This window comes from Megascapheus bottae, chromosome 9, assembly GCF_031878675.1.
Source record: "Megascapheus bottae isolate mThoBot1 chromosome 9, mThoBot2.hap1, whole genome shotgun sequence".
In the NCBI taxonomy this organism is placed as follows: Eukaryota; Metazoa; Chordata; class Mammalia; order Rodentia; family Geomyidae; genus Megascapheus; species Megascapheus bottae.
Genome location: NC_143517.1, coordinates 48,117,360 through 48,135,585, shown reverse-complemented (window position 1 = coordinate 48,135,585; position 18,226 = coordinate 48,117,360). Strand labels below are relative to the sequence as shown.

The 18,226-nt window shown below is 33.4% G+C and overlaps 1 protein-coding gene across 3 annotated transcripts in view; it reads left to right on the top strand.

Moving 5' to 3' along the window:
• The window catches only part of Csmd3 (CUB and Sushi multiple domains 3), an 842,017-nt gene that overhangs the window by 764,927 nt on the left and 58,864 nt on the right, over positions 1-18,226 (top strand). For all 3 annotated transcript variants that reach the window (XM_090339296.1, XM_090339294.1, XM_090339297.1), the window contains 8 exons: positions 2,541-2,621; positions 3,690-3,803; positions 7,725-7,913; positions 8,261-8,407; positions 10,068-10,256; positions 10,498-10,683; positions 11,722-11,916; positions 14,866-15,039. In XM_090339296.1, the coding sequence (XP_090195422.1) occupies positions 2,541-2,621; positions 3,690-3,803; positions 7,725-7,913; positions 8,261-8,407; positions 10,068-10,256; positions 10,498-10,683; positions 11,722-11,916; positions 14,866-15,039 (1,275 nt within the window). The remainder of the gene's footprint in view (positions 1-2,540; positions 2,622-3,689; positions 3,804-7,724; positions 7,914-8,260; positions 8,408-10,067; positions 10,257-10,497; positions 10,684-11,721; positions 11,917-14,865; positions 15,040-18,226) is intronic.

Sequence of the window (18,226 nt, the reverse complement as noted above, 5' to 3'; positions counted from 1 at the left end):
TAATGCTGACCATTAAAGCTCATAGTAACCCAGGTGCCTTTGGGGAAGATAATTGTAGGCAATCTGGTCCTCATTAATGATAATTTACTATCCGCAGTCTTCTAAAGTGTGCAAAGGGCAAATGTACATGATTCTCAGCCTAATCTGTAGGCAAAAGTAGTTAAGAGTGTCCAGATAATAAGTAAAAAATATGTGCATGACTTCAAACAAAAATAAATTATAATGGCCATCAAGATCAATTTACTAGAAAAAAATTAAAATAAGGCACATATGAACACGTCTACATTTTTCTAGTTTCTCTGTTACTCTCTGTTCTACATTAAAAGTCAGATAAATAGTCTTCTGGATCATAGTCATGACAATTTCTCCATGTACAGATTTCTGTCCCTTCCTCTCCATTTTCTCCAGCCTTAGTAGACATTTCCTTTTCCTTCCTTCCTTCCTTCCTTCCTTCCTTCCTTCCTTCCTTCCTTCCTTCCTTCCTTCCTTCCTTCCTTCCTTCCTTCCTTCCTCCCTACTCCCCTCCCTAGCTCTTTTCTTTTCCTTTCCTTTCCTTTCTTTTCTTTTGCCAGTTCTGAGGTTTGATCTTGTATCATCATGTTCTCATGTGGCTTCTTAAATTCTGGGACTTTGTCACTTGAGCTATTCCTCTAGCTTCAGCTTTTTGTTTGTTAAGTTGCTGTAAGAGCCTCACTAATTTGAATGCCTGGATTGGTTTTACATTTCATATCTCAAATCCTGAATAGCCATGATTATTACAGATGTGCTCTACCTGACCTTGATCATAAACTCATCAACTTTGTAACCATTCCCATTTTTATATTCTAAAATTATTAAATAAAATTTCAAACTTCCTAATTATTCCTCAATGGATTTTTTTCTGAGCAAGTGTTTTCTTGTGTTTAGCGGTAAGTGTGTCGTTAGCATAGTTATACTTCCTACTCTATTCCACCCTCTGGGGTCAAACACCAAATGATTTTAAAACGGGAAAAATTCTGAAAGGAAAACATTTAAAGTAGGTAGTCAGGTAGTAATTTGAAGAATAATATTTCTAATAATTTTCCTTGATTCATCATTCTTGGTTAATATTTTGAAAAACAATTTTAGTTATATATCTGGATAGTTATAAATCTCATAAGTGGGGGTTTGTTAGATTCAGATAAATCAATTTCTGGATTATTGCTCAAGTTTTGTTCAATTGTTGTTATCCCTCTGAACTGCCTTTATGTCCATCATTACTCTAGAACTGGAAATATCTTGTTTTGTTTTTTGAACCAATAGTCTTGGGCTTTGAACTCAGGACCTGGATTTTGCTCAAGGCTAGCACTTTACTACTTGAACTACAATCCTACTTTGGGTTTTGGTGGCGCTTAATTGGAAATAAGAGTTCACAAAATTTCCTTCCCAGGCTGGCTTCGAATCATGATTTTCAGATCTCAGACTTCTGCTCAGCTAGACCAGCATGCATGAAACACCCTCACCTAATATACAAAACTTTCTTAAACTTTAACTTATTCTTTTACATTGTTAAGAGACTCATACTTAATTAATTGTTTTGTTAGTCTTCTGTAATATTACTGCAATAAGACGACTATGAAAAGTTGATTTTACAGGACATAGTTTGTATTCTGTTTTTATCTCTGTGCTGTTGGATTTTGTATAAAGTATTACATTTCTAAAATCTTATTATCTTCATGTACTCACATACACAAAGATCTTCTATATAGTGAAAATTAGCAAAGTATGTATATTAACCTCGATGCTATAAAGTTATAAATTGTGTTTCTGAAAAATGAAGTTTTAAAAATTGCCTTATTGATTTTAGATAGCACTTGTAGGGGAATAGTAGGCATGATGCTTAGATTCACAAAGCTTTTTACTTCATTTGAAATGAAATCAAAATGACCTACTATTTTAATGGGCTAAACTTTTCAGGTGATAAATATCATTAGAAATATGGCTTTCGACAAACGTGTCTCATACATTGACAGTAACACCAAGATGAGAAAAGGCTGTTGAACTTCACCAAGATCTCATATTAAAACTTTGTAGTTTGGATAAATGTTTAGTTTTCTCTACTGATTTTCTTTTTTTATTTGATGGAAATAATTAAAGAAATTTTTACATACATAAAATATGTCTGTGAGGATCAATTACAAGTAAAGTGTTTGTAATGTTTCCTGGAAGAATATTAGCACTATGCTCTGTATTTGATTGTAATACATGGCTGCCACGTTCTCTGCTTAGTGCAGGGGATTCTGTGATGAGCTGTAGAAAAGAAAGGCACTGAGCAGGTAAACTTACAGGAATATGGAGGTCTAAATTGTTGTTTGGAAAATGTTGTGAGTTACCTACCAAGAAGGATTAGAATGATTTTATTACCAGAAAGATTGATTTTCAGTCTAAAATCATTAAATGAATGATTATTTTCTTTCACAGATGTATCTTTCTAAAATAAAAAATAACTTTTATCTTATTAAAATCTTACACATGTATTTCTTCTCAGAAACGGAATATATCAATGTTGTTTATTTTTATAGCTTATCAACTAAGAGTGTGCCAACCTCCACCACCAGTACCCAATGCTGAAATTTTGACAGAAGATGATGAATTTGAAATAGGTAAAGTCTGATAAATTATTTTTAAGGAAAATAAAATGGTAGCAGTTTATATGAATGAAAGGAATTCAAAAATGAAAAATTATAGCCTATTTTCTTTAGACCTATTTCCTCTGGACTGATGGAGATTTTCCAGGATTCTTTTAACGAGGGAGAACAGGAAACAGGCAAAAGGAAATAATTGGGGAAGAGGTATGAATTCTCTTTATTTGGGAAAGACTTAAAATAGTATTGTATTGAAGCATGTAATTATATTTTAGTATCTCTTCTGCAATTATGATCTTTCTGTTTCCTATTCTATAGTACTAACATTTTCTATTCTTTTGGGTCAAAGTATTACCCTATAGAATGTAAAGTATATTAGAAAGAATATTTATATCCAAATTGTAGAAAATGCTTGCTTGCTTATGCTCAATTTGACAATAAATCCCTTCCATTTATGATTTTTTTGTTTTAAATGATATATGATAGCTAATATAAGAGAATCTTATATTATCATATTTGTGTTTAATCTGTAAAAATATAGCAATCATTTACAGTGACTAATAGGAAGTTTTGTCTTAAAATATTTAAGTTGAACCATGTGCTGGTAGCTCATGCCTGTAATCCTAGCTACTCCAGAGACAGAGAGCTGAGGATCATGGTTAAAAGCTAGCCCAGGAACAAAAATCTATGAGACTCTTATCTCTAACCACCAGAAAACCAGAAGTGGCATAGTGGCTCAAGTAGTAGAGCAGTAGCCTTGAGCTGAAGAGTTTAGGGACAATGGCCAGGCACAGACTTCAAGACCCATGGCAAATCAAAATGATAATAATAATTATTAATTATTATTATTAAGTTTGGAGTCCTGTACATTCTGGATATATTTTTAAGTGAACATCATATTTCTACCGACTAACTATTCCCTTTTGAATGTGGCCTCTGTCCGGCATGAGAGCAGTTGGACTGGAATTTTTTTTTGTCTTCAGTCCTTCTTGACATGGAAAAGTCTGTTCTTAGTTAAAAGGTGTATTTGTTTAGCATTGGCTTGAGTCTCCATGAAGTCTCCACTCATCTTTGTTTTTTAAATAGGTGATATTATTCGATATCAGTGTCTGCCTGGATTTACCCTAGTTGGAAATGCCATTCTGACTTGTAGATTAGGAGAGCGGCTGCAGATGGATGGGGCACCTCCAGTTTGTCAAGGTATCAATTTCTGTGGTTATTTTAATTCCTTATGTTTTTTTTTTTGTATTTAACTTTTCTATAAAGGATTTCTTTCCAATATTAAATATGTAACTGAAAACACTATTAGGAGGGGTGCAAATTGCATGCATTTTTCATGTCTCTACTTCTCTAACTTATCTTTAAATGTCTATGATTTGGCCAAGGCTTAGTTGTTGAAGTGTAGTCCAATGCCAGTATACTTTATGTAAATTATTTTTGCTTTGAGAAATTGGGATGGAGGTGAAGTAAATGGAAAACCTCCTTTAAATAGAAGCATTAAAGTTGATTATTTTTATTTGGGGAAAAAACTTATTCTAACCATTTACCAAACCTTAGTAACGGCTTATTAAGTAAGAAAAGCTGAGGAATGGGCTAATCAATAACAAAAGTCATTCTCATGAAGGCCGTTCCTGGGATGAGAAAATGATAATACTATGTTTAAGAAATAGACAAAGAGAATGCAGCTTCATAATCTTTTTTCATATTTTTATTATAATTAATAGGTTACATTATATTCACCAGATAGAAGGTGCATTACTTCACAAACATTGATACCCTTTCTCATATATTGGTCCTCATTTCCCTACCCCACCCCCGCCCCTTATCTTGTTTTCTTCCCTTCCCTATCCTATTTCAAATAACCAAATACACATATATACAGTATATCGGATAGCAAGGTAAGATACTGTAACAATATGAGATAACCAAGGGACAGCAAGGGATGAGAGATAACGTGGACATTAAGAATAACAATCACTCATTATATGGCTTTTGTTTCTATATCCTGGAGGTCCTTTCATTTACTATCATCCTATATGGCCTCATGTGTCTAGATTTTGCTCTATTGTAAATCTCTGCTAAGACAGCCCAAGGTTTCTACTGATTATGACAAATGAGGGAAACCGTTGAGCCTGTGTTTCCTTGAGTCTGGCTTATTTCCCTTAATATGATTTTTTTCTAAGTCTTTCCATTTCCTTACAAATGGGGCGATGCCATTCTTTCTGACTCAGCTTCATAATCTTTAACTATTTGTGGTGCTAGAAAAGTTTATGGAAGCACCATTCCTAGCGTCTCAAATGACCAAAAAAACTTATACCTAGAACAAAGCTAAAGAAGGCCAATCTAAATGCCTAATGAGTATCTAAGTACACATTGAATGTGCAAAAATTCAAGAAATTTACTATTTTGATAACCAGAAGAAGATGACACTTGAAGGATGAGCAGCATGGTGATTCTTAGAATTCAATTGTTATTGATTAAGGTAGACAGAGAGGTGTTTAATGACAGTAAATCATCATAAACATCATAATCAATCATACACACTGACTTGTCTGAGTAAATTGAATTGATTTGATTATCCCCCAGATTTTATTGAATCATTTTCTTTGATTATTTAATTCATAAGGTTTATATCTGAGGTACATAAATGTATTTCTTGGAAATTGCGTTAACTATTTGTAGAGCCTCAAAGAGTCTATGTATTATTCTATACATGTAATTAATAAATATTAGCTTTTACTTTTTCTACTTAAGTTGAATCTTTTTTTAAAAAAGAGATTTTTACAGTACCTAAAACAAAAGATAGGTTTAGAATTTTAAACTGTGTTGCATGCCAGTGGCTCAGGCCTATAATCCTAGCTACTGAGGAGGCTGAGATCTGAGGAACACAGTTCAAGTCCAGTCCAGGCGCAAAAGTTCATGAGACTCTTATTTCCATTTAACCACCAGAAGAGCAGAACACCGTTGTGGCTTTAAGTGGTAGAGCACTAGGCTTGTGCTGAACAGCTCAGAGATGGCAGCCAGGCCTAGAGTTCAAGCCCCATGGCCAACAATAAATAAATAGAAAGATGATAGACAGATAAGCAGTTCCAGTGTGAGAAATTTGGAATATCTGTCATTACTACTAGAACATCTTGGTGGTGGTTTGGTGGTTTGGTATTCCAGTGTCTGTCGTGTATATTCTTGATAGTTAGGTACCGTTCATTCAACTCTCTCAGTCATATAAGTAAAGTGTAATATTTAGGATTGAATGAAATAGATATTCGAGTACTTAGACATATAGGTGAAGACAACTAATTTCTGCCTTTTTAGAAAATGATAACTAGAAAATAACTTGAACAAACACTAGTTTTAATAGTGCTATGGTTTTTAAATGGTGGTGTCAGGATTTGATGATAGACAATCAGGTATTTTATCATTTTGTTCAAGTTCCAAAGACTGTATATTTTACATGTAGATATTTATATTTACATTTAGTTGTTTTTTTGAATAATATCTAATGTATATTCCCAACTGGGTTTAGGTTATGAGTTGTTGGGTACACACTTCTTACCTAGGACATTTTTCATTGTTTTACTTGAAATGGAGCTTGAACTCAAGAGAGTCCTAATTCTTTTTTTCATATTTTTTATTGTAATTAATAGAAGTGTTACATTATATTCACCAGATAGAAGGTGTATTATTTCATTGATACCCTTTCTCATGTCTTGGTCCCCATTTCCCTCCTCCCACCCTCGCCCCTCATCTTGTTTTCCTCCATTCCCTATCCGATAGGCTCAATGATTTCCCTTATTTGTCATAGTCTTAATTCTTTTTATGTATTTTCTTTTTCTGATACTGGGGATGAGACCCAGGATGTTGCACTTGCTGGCAAATGTTTAGCCATTGAGCTACATCGCAGCCCCAAGAGTCTTAGTTCTTGATTGGCTTTTTCACTCACAGCTGTGCTCTGCCACCTCAACTGCATGTTTAAGGAATCGTATTGAATATCTGACTTCAAGTCAATCAAATGATAAGGATCCTAACAAATAAAGTGTACTCCACTTTGAAATGCTTTAGAACACAATGATGTTGTTTTGCCAGTCTATAAATTTTATATATTTTGCACATATATTTACTCTTGTCAATTATTAAGACAGCAGAAACATGAAACAAGGAGTGCTCTATTACCAAAGTACTTTGTAAAAAGGGATGAAAATGTAATAATGAAACCTATTATTTTAAAGACTTGAGGCCTATGCCTATAATATTAACTAGCTACTAAGGGGATGGATTGTAAGGATTGGCCTTGCATAGAGTCCCAGGCAAAAAGTTGCGTCTATCTCAATGACTAAGCCAGGCCTAGTGGTGTGTGTCTGTGATTCCAGCAATACTGGATAAATAGAGAAGAGTCTTACAGTCTGAGGCATATTTTAAGAAAAACAAACCAAATTAAAAAAAAAAAGTTAGACCCTATTTGAAAAATAACTAAAGCACAAAAATGACTTTAAATTAAATTAATTATTTAAGTAAATAAAAGAAAACAAGTGTTTAAACTTACATTTTTAGTACCTGAAACTAGTATGACAATCACAAAGTAACTTAAAGAGTTGTCTGAAATCCTCATTGATTAGGATGGCTTAGAACATACTGTAATTCAAGGCCTTGGTAGATTAAAATTACAGAATTGCTAGTTCCGAAACAAATTTACCTTGAAAGAGTGCTCTTATTAAAGAGATCAGTTTTGTGTGTGGTCATGCACAACTTCAAGAGGTAAAAGTGAATATAGGGAAGGAAGTACAGGAAAAAAATGAAAGAATGAGGAAAATCAGAACAGCGTTGTCAAAAAAATAATGGAAAGTATGTGAAAAACAGAATAAATTAAAGTAAATTATCTTGTATTTATTTTGTGTAAAAGTAATGACCTTCCATGTTGTTAAGAAATGAGCTACATGGTTTAAATTTTAGATTATTCCTCTATATTTTAGTGGTAGCTTAATACAAATGTCTTATAACATATAATCTACTGTCATCATCTTTATACCTATAGAACATGACAACAGGGATACTCAGTATGGAACATGCAATTTCCATCTGTGTTCTAAAAGATTCCCATTATTTGTTGATGTTTATCTTCAACAGTGCTCTGCCCTGCCAATGAATTACGGCTTGATTCTACTGGAGTCATACTAAGCCCTGGCTATCCAGATAGTTACCCAAATCTTCAAATGTGTGCATGGAGCATTTCAGTGGAAAAGGGTTACAACATCAGCATGTTCATAGAATTCTTCCAGACAGAAAAAGAATTTGATGTTCTTCAGGTGTATGATGGTAACCATGGGTTATGTTTACTATATACTTAAAAATTCGGTCAAATGCTCTAACTACACAAGCAGACCTTAATGGTGAAATACTGCTTGTGAAACTTTTATTTTACAGATATTTTGAAAACATCAAAATTAAATCATCCTCCACATAAAAACTGTAGTTATCTTACTGTTCTATACAATATAGATATTTCAATTCAAAGACTTACACATTTTTAATTCTATCTTATTTATTGCTTTGAGGCAGTTGAGTGTGGTGCAATTTAATATTATGTGTGTACATATGTGGCAGATGAGAGGAAATATGATTATTCAGTCATATATAAATTATATTACTTTCTTTTTCTAAAGGACCAAATATTCAGAGTCCAGTGCTAATTTCCCTTAGTGGTGATTATTCAGCTGCTTTTAATATAACAAGTAATGGTCATGAAGTGTTTCTACAGTGGTCAGCAGATCATGGCAATAACAAAAAAGGCTTCCGGATAAGATACATAGGTATGTGAGACACATAATTTCAGTATAACTCTCCTGAATGTGACTGTGATTGGACATTAGTTCTTGAATATTGATACCAGTGTTAAGGTCAGATAACTCCATCTATAAGCCTTCCTGTTAATGGAGCCCACTAATCATGAACCAGTAATCATGTTATTATGCAAACAGACATTAAGTGTCCTATATTTTGTAAAAGTTGTATTTCTTCTCTTTTTTACCATCCCAAATCCCATCAGAAGCCATGTGTGTGTGCTCAAGTGCGAATTCACTAGAGCTGCTGAGTCATCTCTTCCTTTACTGTGTGCATTCTTTCCAGTTCATGGGTTATTTGATAATCACTTTGATAAAAATTATTTTGTCAGTGCTATATACATTCTTATGGAACCATGAAGCATGACAAATTAATTTTAAAGTTCAGTTAAAGTGCTCTCAAACTTTACTCATTCATATCATGTTGCAAATATATGTGAATTACAGATAAAACTTTTTCATCTAAATACTTTGTAAAATTATGAGAGGATAGTTAGAATTTTACTATTTACTCATAATTGGCCTTGGCCTTTTAGAAATAACTTGTAACAATGGAATAGTACTGCTATTTTATTCTATATATCTTTGTTAATCTATGAGTGATTTAAAAACTAGAATTAAGTATATTGAATCAGCTTTTTAATATTTGTATACATAAATGTCATTTCACTAATATTTTTCTAGTAGCATTAAAAAGTTAGCACATCAAGTTCCATTTTAAAGGATTATGGTTGCTTAAAGGTAGACTTTTCAGATTTAACAATTATTACATTACGTTTTACTCCTTATTCATGTTAATATTCATGACAAGGTTTGATAGAAATGTCCAGAATACACCACTTTCAGCTACCAAGAACAGCTTGACATATTTAATATGTATGTCTTCCTTAAGAAATGACAGGCTGTGGAATATATAAGTCCAACCTGGCTCTTATTACTTACCTCTAAATTTTTTTTTCTTCAATGAATACATTCAAGTTTCAAAGGGTAACTGGAAACCTGTCAGGCTGGAATGGCTTGAATTTATGAAAAAGCTACTTGACGTTATCTTTTGACATCTCATATTTCTAGAGAGGAAAAAAGAACTTACTTTCTTGGCAATTTTTATCCACATATTTAAGCAGTCCTAACAGAAAGAAAACTCTTTAACAGATCAGAGAAGAGGATTATGGAATGTGGGGGTAAATTTTAGACATCAACCAAAATGAAACACATGCCTTACTATCATATAGTTGTGTAGAGATAATTCCCATGTGACATGTGAAACACATGCTTCAAAACATTGTTATCTGCTCTCTGGCTGTGGCTGTAGTCCTTTAATGTGACAGGAAATCCAGTCTCCAAGCTTCAATGAAATACTCATAGGGTTTTTAAACTTCTAAAGATGTTGGGAAGATTATGTTTTATACACTAAAACAATTTGTGATTGGCACTTGCCCTGAAAGTTATCTATGGAAGTTATTCTCAGAAGGTAAAAGCTAAATGGTGTACCTATGAATTAAAATTCATGGTGATGAGAGTTTCCCTATTTTAGGCAGGGGTAGGCATGATGTGGTTGTTGATAAGTTTGCATCCTTGAAGGATTTCTGGTTCATCAGTGAAGCACTGTCTCTGTTTTCCTTTGGAAAAGCATTCTACTGTAGTACCCCAGAGTCGCCTCCCCACGGCTACATCATCAGCCAGACAGGTGGGCAGCTCAACAGTGTGGTACGCTGGGCTTGTGATCGAGGATTCCGACTCGTTGGCAAAAGCAGTGCGGTGTGCAGAAAGTCTTCCTATGGGTACCACGCGTGGGATGCTCCGGTCCCTGCCTGCCAAGGTGATGTATGGTACCCACGTATATCAGAGCTTTCAAAGATGATTAGAAAAGAATGCTCACGTGTTTTATTTCTGAATTTTCATTCAGAGGAATGGATAAAAACCCCAAAGTGTCTTCCAATGTGTGAACCAATTTCTGTAGTACTTTACGCCTGTGTTCTTTGTGTCAAGGCATTTTGTTTGCTTGTTTGTTGTTTACATACTTTTGTTTCATCCTTCTGCCCTTGCTGGTCCTATTTTAGCTATTTCCTGCGGGATTCCTAAAGCACCAACCAACGGTGGTATCCTCACCACGGATTACCTGGTGGGAACTCGAGTCACCTACTTCTGTAATGATGGATACCGACTCTCCTCCAAGGAGTTGACCACAGCTGCGTGCCAGTCGGATGGGACATGGAGCAACCACAACAAAACCCCTCGCTGCGTGGGTGCGTCCAGCCAGGCAGCGCTGCTATTGGTGTTTCTTCTGTATACCCTGACACTTTATGGATCGTTGAATTGATAAAACTCATTTTCTAAAATGAGGGCGAGAATATTTAATCCGCCTTAAAATGAGAAGAGAAAACAGAAAAAAAAATAAACTATTAACTCATTCTGGAACCTGAATATTTATATTAAAACTACACAAGATTGTTTTCACCCAAGATTGACATTCATTAATTGTAAAAGTTTATCCATCGACCAACCTGTTTTCAATATAGCGAACTTGGAGAAAAATTTTTACAGTTTGCATTATGAAATTATATTTCTGGAAATGCTTCTTTGACTTTCATAAAAGCAAAGAAGGAAGTTGCTATGATCCATAATTTTTAAGTTTCTCAGTATTACTGACATGTAGAATATTTTCCATTGATGTCAGTACTACTTCAATAGATTTGATGAATATCACAAAATGCTTAATGATAATAACTTTGCTAAGGAAATTGACAGGAAAAGAATTGTTAGTTTAAGAAACTTCTTCATTTTCCCCCATATTTCAATTGTTTCCATTTAGTCCTAACATTTCAAATTTATTGTGGTTTCATATAAAATTAAGATTGTTCATTTGCAATTATTACATTATGTCTAGTTATCACTATTTTCCTTACCTTAAACACATTTTGAAGGTCAAAGTTTGTATTAAAGATCTTGCATATAAAAATATTTACATCAAACAAACTTGCAATGTCCAAAACACATAAAATTAGAAATAAAAGTAGGTAAGGTAGTTGGGACTATAGAGTGTAGAAATTATGTTGACAGAGGCCTTACTGTGAAACAGCAAACTATGTAGGGAACTGCAAAAGTACCATAAAAATAAATCAATTCAGAAAGATTTATATGGAGAATAAATAGAGAATGAATGCTAAAGATCTCATGTGGCATGATAATAAATAAATCAATGCATAGAGGTACAAAGAAATAAGTAAAGAGATGGTACAGTTATATTTGACTTTTTAGAATTTCTGTTCTTGCCTTTTGTATAGTTGTTACATGTCCAAGCATCAATTCCTTTACCTTGGAACATGGAAGATGGAGAATTGTGAATGGATCACATTATGAATATAAAACCAAAGTCGTTTTCAGCTGTGACCCTGGTTATCATGGACTAGGTCCTGCTTCTATTGAATGCCTTCCTAATGGTACCTGGAGCTGGAGAAATGAAAGACCATACTGCCAAAGTAAGAATCTGCTCTTAAATTTATTCCACAATCATCAGTACTTATTGTATTTCTTGATTCACCTTGTTTATAAACAGGGAATTAGAGGAATAATACTATTATTATTTTCACTCATAAAATCACTCTGTGGCCTGAAATACTGGCTGGGTTCAAGCAATCCTTCTACTTGCATATCCCCTTTAGTTGGTATTATAGATGCATACCGCCTTGCATAGCTCCTACATAGATAATAAGATTAATGGGATTATCTCATTACATATTAAACCATCTCAATTATATTTTATTAGTGAAAATGAAAGAAAAACATATGGACTTACAACTTGGTTGACACATTTTTAGCTTAAATGTATTAAGCTCATTTTAGATGAAAAGGAAATATCACCACATACAAATATTATGCATTTTATATAGCTATGCTATATGATTCTGCATCTCCATGATTCCAGATTTCCTCAACAGTAAATTACAATAGTATCCACTGGTTAGAATGGTTGTAAAGCTTTAATGCTAGGACATATTTTCAGCACTAGTTAGAATAAGATTCATAAGGAGTTTAATAAATCTTATTGAGTTCAAATAAAGTTAAGTCAGTTTACTTCCACATATTTCCATAAAATACCAGGGTTTATTATAAACAACCTAACTCAACATAGGATGCTCCAATGACATAGGTTACAATCCATTGAAAATCATTAATCGTATTTGTATATTTACTTTCTTCTAGAAGATATGCTATTCTAAAAATTCAGTGCTTTTATTTGTACCTAAATAATCTATAGCGTATAACAGAGGTATCTGCAATTTTAAAATAAAGAAACAAAGAGATGCAGTGAGTATATAAGTGAATAAGCACCTATTCATATATATATATATATATATATATTTTGCCAGTCCTGGGCTTGAGCTCAGTCCTGAACACTGTCCTTGGACTTTCTCAAGGCCAGAGCTCTACCATTTGAGCCCTCAGCACCACTTCTAGTGTTTTTCTATGTATTTGGAACTGAGGAATTGAACCTGGGTCTTTGTGTATGCTAGGCAAGCACTCTACCACTAGGACAAACTCCTGGCCCCTATTCATATTTTATTTATGAATTTTCTACAATTTTCAGTTTACTTAATCTATATAGCAATATAGAACTTTATGGATGCCAAATGTTAAAGATGACCATACTGATTAATTAAAAATTTAATAATAGATTTCTAAATTATATTTTATGTTCTAAACTTTATATACAATTACTTAAAATTTATCAACTTGTTCATGTAACAGATATCTAAACTTAAAGCTGCAAGCCACAATTAGAGCACAAATGAAGTTTATGAACTGATGTTTAGATATTAGGTTTCTAGAATTACATTGTCAGGTTTAAATTGTGATTATCTATTTATATGCCTCATTACTTTATTAAATTCATCTAACTTTTCTGTGTTCAGGACCTACTTAAAATAATTCAGATAACCATTGCATTTACTTCAGAAATTATTTGTTCATGTTTATGGCGGCATTGTAATTAGAACTCAGAGCATTGTACTTGCTAGGCAGTTGTTGTGCCACTTGAGCTATAAAGAGTCGTCCTACCCACTTTGGTTTTGCCAGTACTGGAAGTAGAATTTAGGGCCTGAGCACTATCTTTGGACTATCTCAAGGCTAGAGCTCTACCACTTGAACCATAGCACACTTTCGGCTTTTTCTAGGTATGTGGTACCAAGGAATTGAACCGGTTCTTCGTGCATGCTAGGCAAGCACTCTACCACTAGGCCAAACTCCTGGCCACTATAAAATTATTTTTATGAAGATTATCACAATATATTCTTTATATAGTACTTACATATAAGGACCATAGCTTAGGCATGTCAAAAGACAAAACTGGGGGCTGGGAGTTCAGTCCCCAGGACTGGCAACAAAAAAGAAAAAAAAAAGACAAACCTATTGCTACTTGATCAATCAGGGAAAGACTAATGAATTATATACTATGTAACAATATGATGGCTTTATCAACACAATCACCTTAACTAAACACTTCCCCCAAAATATCAAGGAAAATAACATCAACACATTTCTCTCAGATTTTATGACAACATAAAGAGGATAAAATTTTATCTTTAAGCATTATAAAAACATACACATATGAAAATAATGCATCTTATTAATACACATTTTACATATGTTATTATAATAATATTTAAATTATGTTCAAATGGAGGACAAAGGTTAAATTATGTTGTATCTGTCCTCCATACTTTCAAATTGAAAGATGGTGTACAAATGTCAATTTCAGACTTTCTTTTCTTGATGGTACTGGAGATTGAACTCAGGGCACCATGTTGGCAGACAGGAGATGTACTATTTCATGCACACTTCTATTCTTTTTGACATTGCTAACTTTTACAGTAGAATACTTTTTCATGCTGAGGCCAACCTTTACTCCGATTTTCCTAATAGTGCTTTTCAGTTGTTGGGGTGATAGGTCCAAGACAGTAGAATCATTCATTGGTTGAGATAGATTCAGGAAGTTTTATGACAACCCACACTTCAGAATATCAACGATCTCTGTCTCTCCAGTAAATATAATCACAGGCTTGAGTCATAGCACTTGGAAAAATTTCAATTTTAAATGCATCAAATTAAAAACTACTTAAAATGTGTGTATGTGCGTGGGGGTGTTTCTTTTGGTTTGTTGTTTGTTGTAGCTCTTGAACTCAGGCCTGGAAGCAGTCCCAGAGCATTTTCGTGCAAGGCTAGTGCTCTGCCAATTAAGACACAGTGCCATTTCTGGTTTTCTGTTAGTTAATTGGAGATGAGAGTCTCATGGATTTTCTGTGATCCTCAGATCTCAGCCTTCAGAATAGCTAGGATTATAGGCGCTCAACTCAAAATGTTAAAACTGATTTTTACAAGTATTTATCCGTTGCATCTCAAATAATGTTTCTTTATTTCTTTGTTCTAAGTTATTTCCTGTGGAGAACTACCCACACCTCCAAATGGAAACAAGATTGGAACTCAGACGTCATATGGTTCCACAGCTATCTTTACCTGTGATTCAGGATTCATGCTTGTTGGGTCAGCTGTGCGGGAATGCCTTTCCTCTGGTCTTTGGAGTGGATCAGAAACCAAATGTCTAGGTAAAAATTTTTAGTTCATTTTAATCAACTTCCACAGGCTTAGGCTAGAACAGAGACAATTATCCCCCCAACACCCAAATGTAAGACTATAACTTTTGTTCATTCGATTAAAGATGCTAAAAATCAGAAAATACCTTAACACTGGCTTGTTCATGGTCAAAACACTATTAAACAGAGAACTCTTAAGTTAATGTATTAAATGGGCAGCGGGGCCCTGGGGCTTGAACCCAGAATCTAGATGCAGTTCCTGAGTGTTCAGCACAAGGCTAATACTCTACAGTTTGAGTCATAGCGCCAGTTCCTGTATATGTGTGTGTGTGTGTGTGTGTGTGTGTGTGTGTGTGTGTGTGTGTGTGTGTGCATGTCTGTGTGTGTCCGTGTGAAATTAATCAGAGAGAAAATTTTCACAGAAACTCCTGCCCAGACTGGCTTGTAGAGTATAGCAAACCTCAGCTGTCACCTTCCCCATGTCATTTGTGTCCAGTTTAAACTAAAAGTTTGTTTATTTTTTCAGAAAAGTTTTAGTTTATTTTTAGCAGAAAATATTAGTGCGTATTTACAGCACTATACCATAATCTATTTAATAAATACCTTAAATGACAAGTTTAAAGAAAATATAAACACTCAATGGTAAATAACTTGCTTAAATTATGCATTGTTTTGTTATACTTGCTATACTCAGATGTCTTCATTATTAAAAGAGACGTGAATGTATTATTTAAAACTCTTGAGGGTTTCTTTTTTTAATTTTCGGAGGGTTTCTTTTTAGTACTCAGAAGAAATAAATTTGGCCTTTTAGTTAGTTCTTACAAACTGCTTTTATATCTCTTTCATATTTTTGTGCGTTTACTTCCTTTATCTATACTATATCTACTCTGTATTCAAGCCCCCAAGTTTTCTTCTATTTCATCTATACTGCTAGTGTAGCTTACTACTTTATTTTTCATCCCTTGACATTAAGTTTGATTGTATTCTGTGTTTTCAATCGCTTTATTGAGATCCTTTCACATGATTTACATTGACTTCACACAATTAGTTTACCAGTGTCTTCTTTGATCTCAAATAAGTACTTTTCTTTTAAACATGTTTAGCTCTTTGTTATTCACCTGAACTTTCAGTTAGCTTTTTTCGGTTTCTCATTAAATTCCTATTCTTCCTTGCTTGTAATTTGTTTGTGTTCATATAATTGCTTATAGAGATTCAGTTTTCATTTCACTGAATGCATCTTATTAACTGTCTTTTGAGCTAAATATGTGGGGTTTCCTCTTGTTTTCAGAAAGTATTGTACAGTTTTACCCTACTTCTTGTTTTGTAATTCTGTGATCGGCTTACTCCATTAATACTCCTTTATGGTATGGGATTTTAGATCCCTAAAATATTCCCAGTAGATTACTCTATTCTCCCTGAACTACTTGTTAGGTAGGTTGATAAGCTGTGACTAATTTGCAAGTGTTTCTTAGCATTCATGCCTTTTCCAATTCAAAACACAGTGAAATATTTGCATGAATATAATCACATAGGTCAGTTATGCTCAAAGTACTCTCGGGGCTGTTTTTTTGTTTTTGTATTCAAGTTGTGATAAGAACAAAGCTATTAGGAATGTCCATGATGAAGAAAAGAATGGGGGGAAGGGGGCTGGTAAAGAGAAAATACTGAGTATTTGGCTAAGTATATAACTCAGTTGTCAGAAAAAAAGTTGTCAGGGATTTGAGAAGTTATATATAAGTAGATAACATGAGAGTCATAGGTTACTAGTAAGATATATGAGACAAAGGAAAAGAAAAAGAAAGGAAACAGCAAAAATCAAGTAATCAATCTAAATTAAACAAAGGATGATTTTTTAAAGTCTCACAAAACCCATATTCCTTTATGTATAGATATAGATTGTTGCAAACCAAATTCTCTTAAAGTGGACTATCTTCCAATCTCATGTTCTTGGTTTCCTGGCTGGATTTCCTCTAGTGACCTATATAGGTAGAGATATAGATATCCATCTATCTATATATCTACTATCTACCTATCTTTATCAATCTACAATCTTTTGTATATTCCTCATATCCTCAAGTTAATCATCTTATTCTCCTACCTGTTAATTTAATGGACTTGACTGAAGAATATTAATGTCTCATTTAATATATTTATCTCCTTTTGTTTTATATCTGAGTACTGTATGCAAAACTACTTTTCATTTGAAATTAGAAAAATTAACTGAATTTTTACAGGTTCTTTTCATTTCATTTCATTAGAATTCTTTTAGTTCCTTATCATATGCTATTCAATATCCTAAATTGTTAAAGTAGTTCAATCTTTTTATCTAACTTCTACTTATAATTGAAAAATGTACACTACATTTTGTAAGACTACAAGAAACATTTAATACTAAGAAAATAGTGTGTGACATGTCTTTTGGGGGGAAATAAATTTAAGATATGACAGAATCTGTTGAGTTAGGTAATAATAAAAAGTATTCTAATGATTTGTTAATTTGCCTATAGGGATTTGTTTCTGTACTAATTTTAAGATTCTACTTGTGAAAAGGGTAATAAGATTTGCATGACATTTTCTAAGAACTTATTATTTAAGAATATAACATGTAGTACAAAACACCTGAAATTATATATTGTTCTGATAATAACTTTTTTAGGTTTTTTTTATTAAATAATTTATTAACATTGATTTTTACATCATATTTCACATGATATATTTAACAAACAAGTATTCAAGAAGGGAATCTCTGTATACAATCACTGGCATTTAAATTTTAAAACACAAATAAAATTAGGCTGAGGGTTTGTATGTCATAGATACATATTAATCTATGTAATAAAAATTATTTCTATAGAGACATACATTTTTATGTCTATGTAGTTGTGTTTATATTTCCAGTACCATGTCCATAGCATTGGGTACACAAATATTGAGTCCTAGCTCTTGTACTGTTTGTATCTAGTAGCACATATTAAAGATACCATGCACCTTTTGTTCTTTTAGTCTTGACTTGTTTCACTCAACATGATTAGTCATCCACTTCCCTGAAAATGCCGTTATTTTATCTTGTCTATTGGCTCTGTAGAATTCCACTGTGTGTGTGTGTGTGTGTGTGTGTGTGTGTGTGTGTGTGTGTGTGTGTGTGTTTGTGTGTGTGTGTGTGTGTGCCACATTTTATGTATCCATTCATCCTGCAGAC